The 18,430-nt window shown below is 40.8% G+C and overlaps 1 protein-coding gene across 7 annotated transcripts in view; it reads left to right on the top strand.

Annotated features, from left to right (window-relative positions):
- ARFGEF3 (ARFGEF family member 3) overlaps window positions 1-11,363 on the top strand; it is a 94,127-nt gene extending 82,764 nt beyond the window's left edge. For 6 of the 7 annotated variants that reach the window (XM_076333696.1, XM_076333697.1, XM_076333698.1 and 3 more), the window contains 8 exons: window positions 603-731; window positions 1,283-1,459; window positions 2,037-2,151; window positions 2,784-2,886; window positions 3,493-3,624; window positions 5,205-5,335; window positions 9,087-10,317; window positions 11,068-11,363. In XM_076333696.1, the coding sequence (XP_076189811.1) occupies window positions 603-731; window positions 1,283-1,459; window positions 2,037-2,151; window positions 2,784-2,886; window positions 3,493-3,624; window positions 5,205-5,335; window positions 9,087-10,317; window positions 11,068-11,259 (2,210 nt within the window). In that variant the 3' untranslated portion in view covers window positions 11,260-11,363. Of the gene's footprint in view, window positions 1-602; window positions 732-1,282; window positions 1,460-2,036; window positions 2,152-2,783; window positions 2,887-3,492; window positions 3,625-5,204; window positions 5,336-6,252; window positions 6,320-9,086; window positions 10,318-11,067 lie in introns of those variants that run through there. The other variant, XM_076333702.1, reaches the window with a different exon arrangement.
- The last annotated feature ends 7,067 nt before the right edge of the window (window positions 11,364-18,430 follow it).

The raw sequence follows: 18,430 nt of genomic DNA on the forward strand, positions 1-18,430 counted from the left end.
CTACCTGTATCCTAACTGCTGTTCTGGTAGTTGTCCAGCTCTGCCATATCCACATTTAATACTCTCCTATCTGTGACCTCCTAATTTCTGAAGATGACATGTGAGACAGCCTGATGATACTTCATGAGGCATTATTACTGTTCAGTTCTGGGTACCAAATAAAGACACTTAAATTATGGCTAGTCACCTGAGGATCCTTACCTAAAAGCATAACCTAAATGGGTACAAACCATTCTGGGCAGCATTTGCAACGGTAGTGAGATATGTAAAATGTCCCATTAAAAAAATTTAAAAACCCCCAAGGTTAAAGAGACTGGACTAGTGAGAGTAGTAAACTAAGAAAGAAGACCAGAACAAAATGTACGTGGAGGAGGAAGGATGGGACAAAATACAAACTTAATAAAAAGGGAAAGAAAAGGAGACCATCATTTCAAAAATTGATACTGCCCACAACCATTACACAGCAACAGTGAACGTGCAAGAACACATGATCTTTAAGTTAATTAATTTCTTAGCCTCCATCACTTTCTGAGGGCAAGTTCCACCTGTGGTCAATGCAGTATCTCACTCATGGCTTTTAATCTTTGTTTCCTTACTTGTAGGCCTTATCAATGTCTGGATTATTCTGCTGGAAGAATTAACAACTGCCATATCCAACTGTCCCCGTCAGCACCAGCCTCCTACTTTGGATCTGCTCTTTGAATTGCTGAGGGATGTTGCCAAGACACCTGGTAATGAAAGGGCTTGATAAAACATGAGCTAGTAGAGCCCTGACCTGAAATTCTTAGAATCCTAAACCACTTCTGTAAAGTGTGTTACTCACGCTAGAGCTGCACAGAGGCATTCTCAAGTAGAAAGGGATTTTCTCAGAGCATGATCTGTTGTTCCAGTTAGTGCATTGTTCTATGTTGACAAAAGGCATCTTGTAAGAGTATGTTACACTTTTACATTTAGTGCACAAAGAAAGAGGTGCAGTACTCTATTCACGTCCTAGCCACAGAAAACGTTTGCCTGGTGTCCAGGAAATGGAAAAAGAAAATTATATCGTCCTGTAGACCTGCTGGGAAAAACAGCAGGTAAACAGTTGGCTAAATGTTCGTATACTACCTCACAACTAGATCCAAAACTGCTTACCCCTCTCATCCCACAAAACAAAAAACGTTTCAGAACCTGCTTTCTTTAGCACTGCCCCTGGCGTCAAGCTTGGAACAACTTAGCAAATTTACTGTGCATGTAGGCTTTGTAAGCAAAAATATACAACCATCATTGTGTTTATTTTAAGGCCCAGGATTTGGCATTTATGCAGTTGTACATCTTCTTCTTCCCACGATGTCTCTTTGGCTCCATCGCAGCCATGGTGACCATTCTTACTGGGATGTGGCATCTGCTAATTTCAAGCATGCCATTGGCCTTTCCTGTGAACTCGTAGTGGAGCACATTCAAAATTTCATACACTCAGGTATGTCATTGCGCTGTCACATCTACTGACAGTCATCAGTGGCATGTTACCGAATAGCTACTTGGGAGATGGTTTCATTGTTTTTTGGTTACTCAAGCATAAAATAAGAGGAAGAGGGTTGAAAATTTCTCTTTGTTTGGGTTTGTTTTTCTTTCTTTATAGGGTTTAGAATTATGGAAAAAATTAACTTGTAAGGGACCTAGGGAAGTTATTTAGTCCAGCCTCTGCTCAGAGCAGGGCTATCTTCAAAATTAAATCGTCACAGTCTATATTATACTTTCCAAAAGAAGATACTAAGACTTTAATCATAAAGAACTAGAATATTCAGAAACAGGATCTAATAGAATTTCTCCAGTACCACTTAAGCCCAGACATTTTATATTGTTGACATCAAAAGGACTGTTCTTACTTCAGTTTGACATGATGCATGTTTCAAAATTGAACTCTGGTGATACCTGCATAAAAAGATTTGGTTTTGCAAAGTCTCTGAATAGCAGTAAGTGTAGCAAGACTGTTTATCTCTAATTAGAATGAAAAGGCAATGATGTTAAAACAAGTCTGTGTCTTTTTCTTATAGATATTGGTTATGAAAATATGATCAATACTATGCTGAAAGATCTTTTCAAGTTGCTGGTAGCCTGTGTAGCAGAACCAACAGAAATTATTTCCAGAGTTGGCTGCTCTTGTATCAGGTAACACAGTCTATTTACTCTGTTAGCATATTCTAAAAAAAGATGTCTTTATATCTTTGAAGAACTTGTGGACTGATTAAGTTAGCTAACATCTCAAAAGAAGTCTACAATCTATCTATCTCTTGTTATTTGAATAATGAATTTTAGACTTACTAACCTTTTCTTGCTGTTTTCTGTCTGCTTCAGAACCTGTGATTTTAGGCATTGCTATGTGTATCATTCCCATAAAAAGCACTTGTACATTACTTATATGCAGTTAGTCAATAATTAGTCCTTAGGAAAAATAATCAAGGGTCTTTCTGTTGGAATTCACAGGTCTTCAGAGGTAATTAATACCTTTCACAGTCTTCAGGTTATTACAGTCAAATAATCAAAATAAGCACTACATTATATACTTAGACGTGTGGTTCTTATCCTGGCACGATGACTACTTAAAGAGGAAAAGCAAAGGAAAAAAAAAGTCAAAACTACAGTGTAATTACAAAATAGGTCAGGGTAATAGCTGAGGAGATTCGATATCATTAGCTAGCTACTGAGTAGGCCTTTTGTTCTGTTTTCAACCTTCTCCCATTAGAAGCAAGAATTGTCTAGTTCCTTCTTGAACATGGTAACATTTTCCTGTGTCCTTGCAGGTATGTGTTAGTGACCGCAGGGCCTGTTTTTACTGAAGAGATGTGGAGGCTTGCGTGTTGTGCCCTGCAGGATGCGTTCTCTGCCACGCTGGAGCCGGTAAAGGTAAACTGCCTTTTTGCTGACAGTCAAAATGTAATCACACTAGTTATAGACTCACTAACTTTTGACAGGTCGCTTTTCCTTTTTCTGAAAAGTTTTTGGGTACAGAGCCAAGAAAAGAAGCATAAGGATTATGTGGTAGCTTTTGTTATTTTGTCAATTCACTCACAATGAAAGGTGTTGGATCAACAATGGAGATTGAAATCAGTTTTTCTAAACATGTGCAGACAACACTAGTCACTAATAGTCCAGACTTACTTTAAATTGCCTTGCCGGTATGAAATCAGAGAGTTTAGTAGGTGAAAACTTAACTTTTGATCTATTTCTTCCTCTGGGTTGGCTAAAACTAGACAGAAGACAAAGCTGCTTTCTTGATCCTGTAGCCGCGTGCTCCATATAGATTATTTCTCAACTCACTATCTTTCTTGTAACAAAAAAATCCTCATCACAGGCCAGACTACCTAAGAAGTTGTAATGCCAGGTGACCGGCTGATGCTAATGGGACAAATCACTCTGAATCTTGTATTACACATGAACAGGCTGGACAACGCTACAGTCACTGGCTTCATTTGACACACAGTGAAAGTCTGATGTTGTGTCTCTCTATAGAACCTGTTGGGCTATTTCCACAGTGGTTCTGAAAGCTTTAGTGGAGATGCCTGTGAAGTGAAGGTGGCAGCCCCCTCCCTCTCGCCAAGTGCTGAAGCTGAATACTGGAGAATCAGAGCCATGGCACAACAGGTACTCACTGACATTTCAAGGGAAGTCAGAGAACCTTTTAAACTTGGAGCTTTTCCTTATGAAAGTACATCTTTACCACCCCCTTCCTCACAAACCCTACGGGCAAAGACTTCCTCATCGCCAGGCTAGCATTTATTTGTCTAACAGTAGTATTGAGAAAAGATAACAAAAACTAGAAAAAAAACCTTAAAACTGTGCACCTGTAAGTAGGAATTAGGAATGCCTAGGGTGGGGGAAGATGCATAGGTACCTGAGGAGGACTGATGATGAGCCTATTGTGTAATGTATCTTTAAAAAAGGCAACCCTAGCATACGTCAGTGGAAATATTTCTGATAGAGAAAAGGAAATAGTAGTGGCACTATGAATTCTCATCTAGAATGTCATATATATTTTTAATTACTCTGTTAAAGAATGATAATTTCAAAGGGAAAAAAATGCACTAGAACAGAGACCGTGATATGAAACTAGCAAAACAAGATTTGTTCAACCTATCAAAGCAGAGTTTGAAGAGGAATGCAGATTTTTTTCTCTATAAATACCTGGGTATAGATTGCAGAGAAGAAAGAGTTACTGAGAACTAGAGGATAATGCTGACATTTAACAAATGATTTAAAACTCACCACTAACTCGATCAGCAGAGCAAGCTTGGAGACAACCTTCTCGGGGTCCTTTTGACTACAATGGAGGTTATTCATTTTATGAAAGTGGTTATGTGAAACAAGTTCTTTGAAATACAGCAGACAACTTAATGACCTGCAGGGTACCATAACACTGTAAATACTGTATGACAGTTTCAGCATGGGAAAGCAGCTGGATTAAAAGAGCCAACAGATGTTTGGTGTCGGTTTCTGACTTGATTAATCATACCCTGATGCTGCTTGAAAATCTGAGATGCACAGACCAGGATTTGTGATCACAAATAATGTGGCAGTGGCAGACTTTGAATAGAAAAAATGTTTTAAATTAAATTTTAAAGACGCAGAACTCAAGAAAACAGAGAATGTGGCATTTATACTTTTCTTGTAGACACTATCAGTGGCACTCCCTGAGTCCTCAGTGAGGATTTGACACAACTACTAAGCTACAAAACAAAGCTACAGCAACTGAGAGTTATTTCCCCATTTCCCACCCAAAGAATTGCAGGTTAGGTGTCTGTTGTGTCTTCATGGCTGAAAATAACCCTTCCAACAACCAACCTTTCTAGGTACAACAGGCTAACTATGCAAACAGATCCTTGTCTCCGCTATACATGATATTTTCTGACAGTAGTATACAGACAGCAGAAAGCTTGTTTCAGTATTTGATATTATGCCTTATACAAGTTCAAAAAAAAAGATGCCTGTCCTTTGCCCTGTGCTCTGCTGGGTGTCTGGAGGTAGCCCATGGCTCTGAGGCTGTTTTACCAAAGCAGCATGCTCCAGGGAAGGTCTGCCTGGGGGCAATACCTTGCATTCTCTCCATCGCTGTAAAATGTCATCATAACAGATCTTTCACAATGCAGGAAATCCTATTCTCAGGCCCCCCAATGACCCAGTGCAAGTGCTAAACTGATTGTTTTATGTAACCTGTTGTTTTGTAGGTCTTCATGCTGGAGACTCAGTGCTCCCCAAAGACCCCTAGCAACAAGGAAGGGTTTGAACATGCCCAGTCGTGTGTGCTCATCATTGACCTGCCACCAGATAAGAAACCAAATGGGCATACCCAGAGGAGGTAAAATATCTTCTCAGGAAAATACTGTGTCATTAAAAGCAAGATAAAAATATTGTCAGGCTGGCAGAGATGTCAACAGAGCCTGGCAAACCATGCCTCTCCGTAGGTCTCATCAAAAAAATTAAATACACCGATCAAATAAAAATTAGGTTTTGTGACACAGGAGACAATAGTTTACTACTGTCTGCTCTCCAAATGTTCCCATGATCATACACTGCTGAGCAGACATGTGCAAGAGCTGTTACAGTTATAGACAAGCCTGTGTCAGGGTCTATAATGTGGCCCTTAGAAAGCTAAATAAGGAAAATGCTTCTAATAGATAGTAAAAATTGGTAGGTTACAAATACCTGAAGGATACATAAGGTTACACAAAACCTTCAAGGAGAGGAAATGCAGATTAAATTAAGAAAAGAATTCTCATAGGAAATACTAGGAAAATCTTTCCAATGTTGAGATTTTTTTCTCTAAGAAGTAGAGTTAAAAACAGCAGTTTGAAGAAAGCTTTGGAAGTACTGTTATGTTTGTAATGATATATATTTGCAAATTAAATAATGTCTGCTTCACTAATGGTCTTTTAAATTCAGTATTACTGGATTAAGAAGGTAGAAAAAGTTAATGGATAAACTGGAGCAGTATAAATTGAAGAGACCACATCCACAGCTGCGAAACTGTCAACATACTGATCTAGGGAATGTTGGTTTTGCTTGGGACTTTATTTTTGTGGAAGTTACCACCTCAGAAACTCATGCATTTGCATGACAATCTGATCCTGTCAAAGAATATTTCTTTTTGCTTGCACTCGGTTGTTTAAACAACTGCTGTAACATCCATAGGGCCAAGAATCAGAATTCTGCATTCAGGGTTTGTGTTTGTATTGCAAGGTATGTAATACATGACATGAAATTGTCTTTTACTAGATACCAAACCTGCTTCTGTACCACTTCAGGCATTCTCATTCAAAACTAAACTATTGCTTGCAACAAGGAGCCAGAATATGATGGTCCTTCTTTGGATGGACAGGAGGAAAGACCATGCACGATGTCTCTATTCTTACACAGCTGTACAGAAGTTTCCCCCGAGAGCAGGCGCTCTGTTGCCTCGCCTTCAGAGAACAGGGCCCTGCACAGAGACCAAGAAAGGTTGAGATCACAGTCTAAACCCTTCCTTCGTGGTGGGAAAATACCTGCTTTATCCAAAGGTTTGCAGATCATTCTTCTTGTTATAATGAAGGCAAAGCAAAAGACTGGAGTACTCCCCTCTCATGGCACATAAGGCCATGCAATCTAACAGGCAGCGTTCATAAAGGTAGCGTGGGTCTTGCTTGTCTTTAAACAAATAAATAAATAAAGCTTGCAATTAATACAAACTCTGAATGCTCTCACACTGCGCTTTGTCTAAACAACTGCAAAAAGCGTATATGCCAATAGGCAACTGTTACCCCAGCAATGCTCGTTTTTCATCAAAACAGGGCTCAAAAGTTGACTGTGCCACTGTTTTTCATATTATTTGCTACAGCAGTGCAGTAATATGCCAGTCTTGCATGCTAGTGACTGTGGCCTTTCAAAAGTTTTACTTTAACCTTAGTGGGGTTTCTCTTCTCCCTTTTTGCTTTTGTTTCCTTAATGCTGCATCGTTTCACAGGAAGCTGGGGTAAGGGAGCTTTTCTTCTTCCTAAAAAGTAATAATGTATTTCAGTTCGAAACTTTGGGCAGAATAAGAAAATACTATCCTTAACCAGCTTTGGCATTGTGTGTTTTCACCTATAGCTCTGTTCTAGTTTCTTTTGGAATTGAGTAGTGCTTTAAACTGTCCTTGGAAATTGACTTTTTGGCTATTACAAGGAAAAGCAGGTCTCCATTCTGATCCTGCTTTTGAAACAGGATTAGTCTCTTGAAATCAATGCAAGCACTCATTTAACTTTATACATGCTCTTAAGAGCTTTTCTGAGTCAGAGCCTCTAATGATTTTTCAGCGGAAAACTACTTCCCCATAAAGAGCTCCAACGTATGTATTAATCATTAAGATTTTAGCACTGTCAGATAAGAAGACTATTAAATTTTACTGATGTATTGGCACTGGCAGCTGTGTCATGGTAAGTGAACTGACATAGGTAAATTAACCCTAGAAGCACAGTTTTGTCTGACCTATAGCTTCTACATGGCCCAGCATACGGTAGTCTCTCAAAAGTCTCAGGACTTTTTTTTTTTTTTTTTTTTTAATCAGGACCATTTCTGTGCTTTTGTAAGTAAGTCAATTAACATAAGGCAAGATTTTGAGAGTTAAAATACGTGGTTTTCTGGATTTTTTTTAAATGTTGCATTCTCAAAACTGAGTTTTGATATGATTTCTCAAAAAAAACCCCAGACTTTTTGTTTTGGTATTTTGAAATCACTTTTAAAAATTGTTTAATGAAAGTAGAATAATTTTTGCAACAAAAAAATAAAAGGTCTACAACTGAACATCTCATGTTACATGAAGATTCACTTTGACTTAGACCTAAAACTTCAGTATTGCAAGCAAACTGAAAAATCTCTTCCTTACTAGATAGCAGTGCTAATTGAAATGTGACCCATCATAGTTCCCTAAATCAAAACAAGTATTACTATGTGTACCAGACCACCAGCTCCATTTAAAACATTGCCGCTGTAATCTTATGCAAAGACGTTTTTTTAAATGCCTTAAGAAAGGTTTCACAGTTTATAATTTTAAATCCATGAGATACCAAACAACAATCCTGTCCCACCCCTTCTTCCACAGGCCTCCCTTGCCTGTGAGCCTCTCAATCTTATGTACTAGTGAATGACCTGAAAACTTTGGCTGGGGGAATTTGCCATTCCTGGGTTCCCTGTGCAAATCAAAAATCAGTGAGATCTAGATCAACTCACAGCATCTCTCTAACAGGAGCACAGCTAAGAATCACCCAGTATTACATGTGAGAAACAGGGTTAGGAATAGATATTTCCATGGTAGGCTCTCAGTGTTCAAGTTGAAGTCTTAAGAGCAAACAGTGGAATGTGCCTTCAGCAAGACTTAAGCTTCTTTGCATGCTCCATTGCACTGCTGATGTTTCTGTAGAAGTTTTTTTGTTGGTTGGTTGGTTGGCTCTTTGTGTTTTATTTTTAACAAGTACTCCTGGCATTAGTGGAGATGGAAACTGAGTGGTGAACTAGTTTTGGCCTCAATTTGTCATGGCAAAGTTAAGGTTGGCTGAAATGCCAGTGGAGGAATTTTAAGGATATTTCAACTTAGCCAAAGTTCAGCAACAAAAATAGAAAATAGTCAGGGACCGGTGGCACAAGTGCTGCATAACTTGTGTGTTAACAAATTCCTCAGTTATAGCAGGCTGAAATATTGAGAGTACTTGCAGCTGCCGTGAAATTGAAACTCAGAATATTTAATCCCTCAGTGTTAGACACCTCTGGAGAAAAGGACAAAAATTATAATAGAGCTTTGTTTTAATACCACCTCTGCACAAGTGCCGTTAGTGTGCTTGCTGTGGACGGTTATTTTTCTTAACCAATGTAAGTGTCTTCCCTTCTAGGAAAGTATTTGAAAGAGTAGGTTAAAGACCATTCTAGACAACTTTATCTTCCCCCACTTTTTTGTAACCAGGCTCTGAAAAATTGGCCTTTCATTTGCATCTTTCATGTTAGATTCTAAAATATGAAGTATTCCTGTACTTCTAGTAAAAGCACAATGCACCATTTTAATTTTATTTTATTTTTTTCCTTCCCATGCTTGGTTTACCAAGTATTCCTTTCAGGACGATAGTGGTGAGCTTGCTGTCCCACCAAGTACTGCTCCAGAATTTATATGACATCTTACTGGAAGAATTTGTGAAAGGCCCTTCTAACTTGGAGGAGAAAATGACAATACAAGTACCAGAAAACAAGTTGGCTGGTTTTCTCAGGTACATCTCCATGCAAAACCTGGCTGTCATCTTTGACTTACTGCTGGACTCCTACAGAACAGCCAGAGAGTTTGACACCAGACCTGGGTTGAAGTGTTTGCTGAAAAAAGTGTCTGGCATTAGTGGAGCTGCCAACTTGTATCGCCAGTCAGCAATGAGCTTCAACATCTACTTCCATGCTTTGGTTTGTGCAATCCTGACAAACCAGGAGAACATTACTGCAGAGCAAGTGAAGAAGATCCTCTTTGAAGATGATGAGAGAAGCACAGACTCGTCACAGCAGTGTTCTTCAGAAGATGAAGACATTTTTGAAGAAACCGCCCAGGTCAGTCCCCCACGAGGGAAGGAGAAGAGACAGTGGAGGGCTCGAATACCATCTCTGAGTGTACAACCTGTCAGCAATGCGGACTGGGGATGGCTAATCAAGCGGCTTCATAAGCTCTGTATGGAACTGTGCAACAACTATATTCAGATGCATCTGGACCTGGAGAATAATGTAGAGGAGCCTCCAGTGTTCAAAGGCGACCCTTTCTTCGTTTTACCATCCTTTCACTCAGAAACCTCCACCCCATCGACCGGAGGGCAATCTGGGAAGGACACACCATCAGAAGATGACCGGAGTCAAATCAGGGACCAACTGGGAGACAGCCTGACATCGCGAGGAGGGAGTGGAGAAATGTTGCTGCTACCTCCACCTCTAAGTCCTAAACCAGAGAAAAAAGAGCAAACCAGGAAAAAAGAATGGTGGGAGAGTGCTGGCAACAAGATCTACACCATAGCCACTGACAAAACTATCTCCAAGCTCATGACAGAATACAAGAAGAGAAAGCAGCAACAGGCCATGACATCCTTCACCAAAGAGGTCAAAGTGGAAAAGAAAGGGGAGCTCCTGGGCTCAAGGGGGCCAGACTCGCCCATACTCCAGCGACCACAACATCTTATAGATCAAGGTCAAATGAGGCATTCATTCAGTGCTGGTCCAGAGATCCTGAGACAAGAGAAGAGACCACGCTCAGGATCCACAGTCAGTTCCCTGAATATATCTGTTAGGGATGCTGAGGCCCAGATACAGGTAGGACATACTTGTAGAATGCTAATAATAATAGCAATAATTTAAAAGATACCTATAAATATTTTTTCTATGGCTTTTATTATAATGATTATAATCTCTTCATTAAATGTCTTTGTTACATAAAGAAGTCATCATGATGAAGACTGAATATTTCAGCAGCTAGCACTGACAAAAACCTGATTCTGTCCTATCAAAAGAAAATCGGTGGAAGTGTTATCAGGCCATATACTAGTACAGCTTTCAAGAGTGCTTCTGCTTCTGTGACTGGGGCCAAAGCTGCACTTAGTCCTAAGAACTAACAACCTACAATGAACTCATTGGTTACTGCTAAGGCCTCTAGCCCACTGAAGGGCTTTTGAAAATGTGATGCTTCTTGTCAGTATGCTTTTGTGCTTAAGAAGGTTCTTTTTGTTAGTTCCACAGCAGAAATAGTGGGCTCTGTTGCTAAACATGCTGCTTGCATGTCCAAGTGAACAAATCAGTGAAAGCATCAAACTTGAAAGTCTTTGTTCACTGTGGGATGAAATAAAAGGTGAGCATGATACCTGCAATACAAAGTCAAACAATGACTTACAGTACTGAATGTGAATTAGGAAGACACAGTGAACATTAAATGAATATGCTGGCATTACTCAGTCCTCTTCATGAGGCTGCAACCACCAGATATCTTATTTTCTGCCTCAATCGATGGGCTCATCTATTTAGAAAGGTCTTCTAAAGAGTCTTTTTTTGTATCCAATTTGTTTGTAGGCATGGACCAACATGGTGCTGACAGTTCTCAACCAGATTCAGGCCCTGCCAGACCAAACTTTCACAGCCCTGCAGCCAGCGGTGTTCCCCTGTATCAGCCAGCTGACTTGCCACGTGACAGATATCCGTGTCCGCCAGGCAGTACGGGAATGGCTGGGAAGAGTGGGCCGAGTTTACGATATCATCATTTAAACCTAGCTGTGCTCTGTTGCAAAGGGGAGAAGACATCCAAGGTATACAGCAGAGAAGTATTTGGGGTTCATTAAATGCCTGTTTGTTGGTGATAAATTAAGAAACACTGAGCTTGTCGATGTATATCCTCTATCCGCTTGAGACTGTGTCCCCCTCACTCACACTAGCAAAGGAGGCAAAGCGTGAGTGTGTCCAGGGGGGTCTGGAATGGCCCCAGAATCCAGAAACTGCCAGTAAATCAGGCTAGTACCTAAAGGGGTGATACATTTCAGTAGCCTTCATTTTAATTCAAATTTGCAACAGTGGGAGCCGCATGAAACTGCAGCTGAACTTCCACACTTGCAATTAGCTGTGAACACAGCTGTCATCTGGATGTCAAACCAGGCCCGTAAGCCTACGTAACTTTAAAAAAAAAAAACAAAATAAAAGTCAGGAAAAAGGTGGGGCTATAGGACAAGTAAAAAAGGTGACAGTTGTTTAGGGTAACTTTTTTCCCTTCTGAAATCAGCATGAGAGAGGAAAGGCAAATAAAGATTATTGTAGTAACTATATGCCTCACTCACTAGAGAAAGTGGAAATTTATTTTGCTCTGAGAAGAGCCTTTGAAGTCTGGTCACATTTGGGGTAGCTAATAAGTGACCATTAAGGTATCCCAGGTCTAAAACTGGTGAACCAAGCACAGACTATTCATCCTTTCATTGCTTTTGTGGAGTACTGCTTGAAGAGAAATGGCACTGACAAGCTGCCCTCTCTACACCACTACCCTGGCTGCCTCTTCAGCTATGCTTACAGCTGATCATTTTTCCACGTGTCTAATTCCCCCTAAGGGCAACAGGGAAGTTTGTTTTGCTGTTTCCAGTGAAGCTGGGGGGAAGACAGACCACAGAGCAAATACCAGCATGTGCCAATATCCAGCATTCAACTAAACAAGAGTAGAGATAAAGTGTTCCAGTTTAAGCAACGCTGCAGCTAAGTTAGCTTATGCTTCTACTGGAAACTTACATGTTCGCTTATATAGAGCTGCTGTAGCCAGGAACACCCTTATCGCCTATGTTAAACTTAGCCTATCACTCCACATTGAGCTGAATCAAGAGGGAAAACAGTCTGAAAGGAAGGTATCTTTCCTGTTTCTCTCCCATTTCTTGTCTGCTGCTGTAAATAGAAGGGGGCAGATCCTCATGGAGGTGCATCCCCCTCTGTGCAGCACTCCTATAGCGACTACTACAATTTGCTGATATTATTAAGGGGTGGGAGAAGGGGAAGGATTGACTATTGTATTGTCAACTACATATGTGATGCTATTCACACTAGACACAGCAAAGGGTTACCTTGCTGCACAAATTATGTCACAGCCCCTGGGACATTCCATCGCGTACTCCCATACTACCTAATTTGTTGATTAGAAGTTGAAATAATTTTTTGAAAATCAGTTGATTTTAATCTTGGGTGACCCCTTAATGGTGTTCTCCCAAGGCTTTTAAAATGTGCACACCAACTAAATATACAGCTTCAGTCCCTGCTCCAAAGCATCCTCAAAATGGCATCTCTTTGTATCAGGCCTGGGTTTTGCACAGCTTTTAGCATCTTAAACCTAGGAAAACAGAGGGAGCCAGGAGGCTCCACTGAACAGCCATCACACAAGCTGATTTGTTTACAAAGAGTCTGCCACTGTCCTCCTGCCTTTTCCCTCCATTGCCCACTTCCCATTTGTCACCTGCTAGACTTGTGCAGGGAGTATTTGTCCCATAACTTTCTGTAGTGTCAGTCACACCGTTTCCCTTTCCCTTTCTTTCAAAATTTCCCTTTGCTAAATCGTTTCAAGGACATAAAAATTCCTTAAAAACAACTCTTTCTTACCACCTACATTGACTTTATAAATGAGGAATTTAACAATTTTATCAATTGTCAATTTTCCCCCAACAGTTCTAATACTTCGGGGACAGCTGAGATTAGTCCTTGGTATATGGGATAGTGGTGGCATGGTTTGATTTCTGTTGCCATGTCTTTCTTACACATCGTTAGGTAGAGTAAAAGGATGGTTATATTTTTTGAAGTTTTTATTGGGCATTTATACAGAACTGCTTTTAAAGCAGTACATTAATTAGGCAACAATGGAAATCAGTATAATAAACTGTATGCAAAACACCCAACTCTACTGTTTTTCATTATATATGCATTGAATGGATGCAGATCCAATCTAAAACTAAAGCAAATCCCTAAATTATGCTGGAGAAGTAAGATTGATAGCAGTACCAACGGAATCACTCAGGACTCCAGAAGAGGGCCTAGTATCTCGGAAACACTGTGGTTATGTGTTGTGGTTGCAATAGAAAAATCCTTCTGTAAAACAGAAGGAAAAGCTCTGGGACTGACAATACCACCACCCGCACCACTCCCCTGAAGCCCATGAACACAGCATAGCCTAGTGTTATTTGATTAGCCACCATCTTGACCCAAAATACCATTTCGTTTCAACTTTTTACACTACAAATACCGTACTGGAAATGACTAGGAGTAGATTTGCTGTATTGCTGTTGCCCTATTTTAAACTTTGCCCTCCAAATTATGCACTAAGTGCCCATTGTCACCCTCAGTGCCTCTGTGCATTAACACCCCTCCATAAGAGGTCATGAGTAACTTTAAGTAATTCCAAAAATGTAATTTAAAAGGATGGGGGTGGGGGTAAAGGAATCTTTGAAGCAGCAGGCTTTACATAAGCAAAGTTTAGCATATGCTGCTCTTCCTTTTCCTTGTATGTAAAATGGTAAGCACGTGAGGAGAGCAGGCCATGGCCACTTCAGGAACCATTAATCTGAGATGCAGAAGCTTTCTGATGCACCTCCAAAATATATATAAATAAAAGTTGAGTTGGTTCATCAGATTCTCAGCTATTTTTTTGCTAGTTTAGCCGTAGACATCAGCAAGCCCCAAAGAAGTAACGACACTAAACATGTGAAGTCACCACTTCATAGACCTGTGCAGTCTGTTTCATGCATACTTTGGGCTTAAGGCTGCCAGCGTCCTACCTTCAGGCCTCACAAAGCAAGCTCTTAGCCCAAAGGAGGAGTCTGCCAGAACAGTCCCAGGAGACGGGTACTGCCACCAGCCTGTCCTAAGCTTCAGAAGGGGACTCCCCAACTCTGAACACCTCAATCATGTCCAGCTGTACCACGCTACAGCAGCTTTTCTGCTTTCCACTTGTGAGTGGGGAAGCACCTCAGCCAGTAGCACAAAGTAGCCCTTGTATCCACACATGTAAGTCTTTCTCACACAACCCATTCAAATGCTTACTTATAGCCCCATAACATAATGCATGAGCTAACAGCAGCACATTACCAGCTTTACTATTGAATCAGAACATCTGAGCCTTGAAAAACCAGTCTGTGTATTGTAGCTGGAGCTTGCTCTTTCTCTTTGCTCTGGTTAATGACCACATTCTTCTCTTTTCTTGCACTTACTTACTTTTTTTGTCACATAAATTCTGTAGGAGTTGGGTTTGATTTTTGTTGAACTGCTGGCCAGTTATTTTTATTTAACTGAACTGCTTAAAAAAAAAAAAAAAAGGGTGTGACGGTTTGGCATCCTTCTCAGGTACCACAGCTGCACCTCTGTTGCCTTTGCCTAGTTCACACCACCCTCCTCAGGGCCACCACAGCAATCAGAGGCAACGACATCTCATTTTAAAATCTTGCAGGCAGCCACTAACAGAGAAAGTTGCTGTTGGCCAGCATCAACTACCTTTACTCACATGGAATAGCTCGTCACCATGCAAATATTTAAAGCTGAAAAAAAGCAACATACTCATCAGGGAAGTGCTACTTTTCTTGTATAACAGGAGCAGGGTCTGACCCCAATTGATACGGTTTCAGGCCACTGCATATGTTTGCACTTTATTCTGTAGGGTGAATATATGCAGATATATGAGATGATTGATGTGTTTATGTATAGATTCCTGTAGCTCCAGTCACTGTCATACTCAGAGCATACTGCATATTTACAGACCAATATCCACATTAGTAGTATGTTTATCATGCTCTCTGAATATTTGCGTCACATCAGCAAAGGTGGACACAGTTGTTCCGGTAACTTCCCCACAGTAGTCTCTTCTGAGCGCTCAGCAGCCATAGAATTACCACCCCTATCTCTTGGTTAACATGCTTTCATGTCTTTAAGATATTAAGATACAGATTTAATACTCTCCTAGGGATAAACACTCACTTGAGAATAACTGACTTAATTTAGCATCTAGAAAGACTTATTAGTGAAAGGTTTACATAGACCTGGGCAAAACTTTCCTTGTAAAACTCCAAGCACAGGCAACACAGCTTTTGCCTCATCACAGATAAAAAAATTCATGTCCTCTGGACTATAGCTGGCTCATGTCAAGGCCAAGCAGAGTCTACACCCATGACTTGTAAGGTACTTTGCCTTCCAATTTGAGCTTCAAGTTTTGTTTGAAACCTAAACCTTACTGGAAAATTCACTGACAAATCCTCACCTGCCGAAGATATAACCCCCACCTCTAAATACCTTGTGTTACCATATGTAATCTCCATCTGCACTTGATACAGTGGCATCTCAGTGTTGGTATCTCCACTGCAGAGCTTGGCGCAGCACCAGTATGAAACCAAGTGGCAAACGAGTTAGCAAGTAGAGAGGTCCAGCTCCGTGTGCTGCCTGCACTTTGTACCTCTCTCCACAGCTTAGGCCCACACTCAGAGTGCCTGAGCTGTTGAAATCAATGTGAGTTACGGACCTGGATATCTTTAATACTCAGGACTCAGTCCTTGAATCCTTCAATCCCTGCATACAGGTTCACAAGTTCTCAGGAAAGGGAAAGTCCTGTACAGTTCCTGATGTCACCCTCTCTGCTGCTGGCCGCTATACACCTCCTGCTTAAAAAATCGACAAGAACCAGCACGTATTCCCACACATCCCAGCGCCCCAAAACTAGAACCTTCACTTTTGCACAGATCCAGTTTTGACATGTAGGAGGCTGACCATAGCAAGCCAAAGTAATTTATTTCTACCTAGCTCTTCTGTGTAGAAGCTTGTTTAGAAATTGAGCATGTGGTTTGGCTATTTTCACCTTTAGCAATCCATTCTAGAAATGCCATTACTCAGTGATAAATAGTTTTTAATTCACAAAAAAAAAAAGTTAAGTCCTTTCTTCCCTCACCCTTGCTTTTGTGGGGGTGTGATAAGTTTAAGTTTAAGCAAGCTATTTACTTGTTACTCTGGTTATAGTCATTTCTGGGAAGATCTATGTATAGTGCTAATCATGGCATATGACACGAAATACAGTTAGGTTTTTTTCCTTTTCTGATCATTCCACAGTTGTTTGAAGAAATGATGCAATACCATTAAAAAAAAAAAGTTCCTCTTCTTTTTCAGTATAAAAGGACCAAGTTACCATAGCACAGAAGCACAAATGTTGGATTTTATGCACTGTAGATAACAGCATCCAGCAGCTAGAGATCCCTCTTCACTGAACTTCCCTTTTTGAGTAGAGCTTCTCTAGGGATACAACGTAAGGGTCTCTTAGCAGCCCTCACCAGCAACGCATCTGGGACTCCAGGAAGTTGTACAGCTGCAAGGAAGAAGTCATAGCTCCTCTTTCTGTTGTTTCCACTAATCCCCCTCAGAACACATCCTTCATATGTGACACTAACTGTATCATATCATACAGCTTTGGCCAAACATGGGGGGCTGGCTATTTAAAAAGAAAAAAATATAAAAGCATGTGGCATAAGTATGCATCAGTCTTTCCACTTAGTGCTCAGAGGTCTCCAAGCTAAGAACTAAAAGCAGAGGGAAGAAGAAATGCCCTAATTCTGTGGCTGTTGGTGGAGCTACACTGTATGATCCTGGATTAATGCAATAACGAGCTCGCCTGTGGGACCAGATCCCTCAAATCCTCTTTATTTTTGGCAAATTTGCGAGTTGAGGTTTGCATAGTCTCCACTGCCACATTGAATGGGGGAACTGAGTTTATGGAGGGCAATTCTGTTAAGAAACATGGCAACAGGATCTAGTTCAATCCTTTTACCCCAACGTCCCCCTTTTCAAAAGGTAGTTATGTAATTCCATACATTTCATCTAAATACCATGGAGCACCGAAGCCCCATTTCCTATCCATGCATTTGGTTCATCTGGGCCGCAGTGAAGTGCTATGCTTCCAACAAGAAGCAAGCTGAAACGAGAGAGCTGAGCTAGCGGAGAGGCACAGGTACACAGGTTGAAGCAAGGGACAGATAACCACCTCCCCAAGCAGGCTGTGGCTCCTGAGTCCCCTGCTCCGCAGAGGAAAGCAGGATTTGATGCCAAAGGGAGAACAGCCAGGAAGGGCAGAGCACCGTGGCGACAGAGCCCTGTACTGCACGTTGTTTGCTGGAGCAGATGGGAGCAAGAGATTGAAAAGTATGCAATGACAGCAGCAAGCACCTTCTTTCAGTTCCCCTCACTTTCTCTCCCCCATCCCTTTTTTGTCGTTATTTGTGAGACGGCAAACATACTTCCATGGGCCCTTCAACCAGAACTGAAAACTGAAAGCAAGCCAAAGGGAGTGGACGCTCCATTTTGCCAAAGATCTAATCCTTTCCTGTTCAAAAATGAAAAAAAATCAAATTTTATTTCCATGATGATGGCTGCCATAGGAAGCATTTTACCACAAAACATGATTCCCAGGACTTCATCTCTCTAGCTGTATATTCAGGAGGAGCCACTAATACTTTTTAAGAGAGACTGTAAATCGCCTTGCCAAGCGAGTGCTTACATTGGGTTTACCTTCTACTGAGCTCATACCTAGCTGCAATTCCCTGGTCTCATCCATCTTTCCTCCCCCTACCCCTCTGCTCTTTAGAAAAACACCTCCCCGTGTCCACCGCGTCCTGTTGTGCTGCTAGCGTTGTTTGGTCCTTGGGTGTCCAGTGGTCGGGCAGTCACTGTCAGCTGGCTTGCAAATTGTATTTTGTGTATATTTTATTCTGACTGAATTCTGAAATGGAACTATTTTAAAACAAAAATTATAAACTATTTATGTTGCTTGTGTTGTAGAATAAAGAAGCAAATGCAAAATAAATCATGCTTTGGTTTTGTCTAAAGATAGTTATTTTACACTTACTGATGAAGCAAAGGAGCAGAACTGAGAAGGGGCCTGAAATACTTGGTA

Source organism: Aptenodytes patagonicus, chromosome 3 (assembly GCF_965638725.1).
Source record: "Aptenodytes patagonicus chromosome 3, bAptPat1.pri.cur, whole genome shotgun sequence".
Classification (NCBI taxonomy): domain Eukaryota; kingdom Metazoa; phylum Chordata; class Aves; order Sphenisciformes; family Spheniscidae; genus Aptenodytes; species Aptenodytes patagonicus.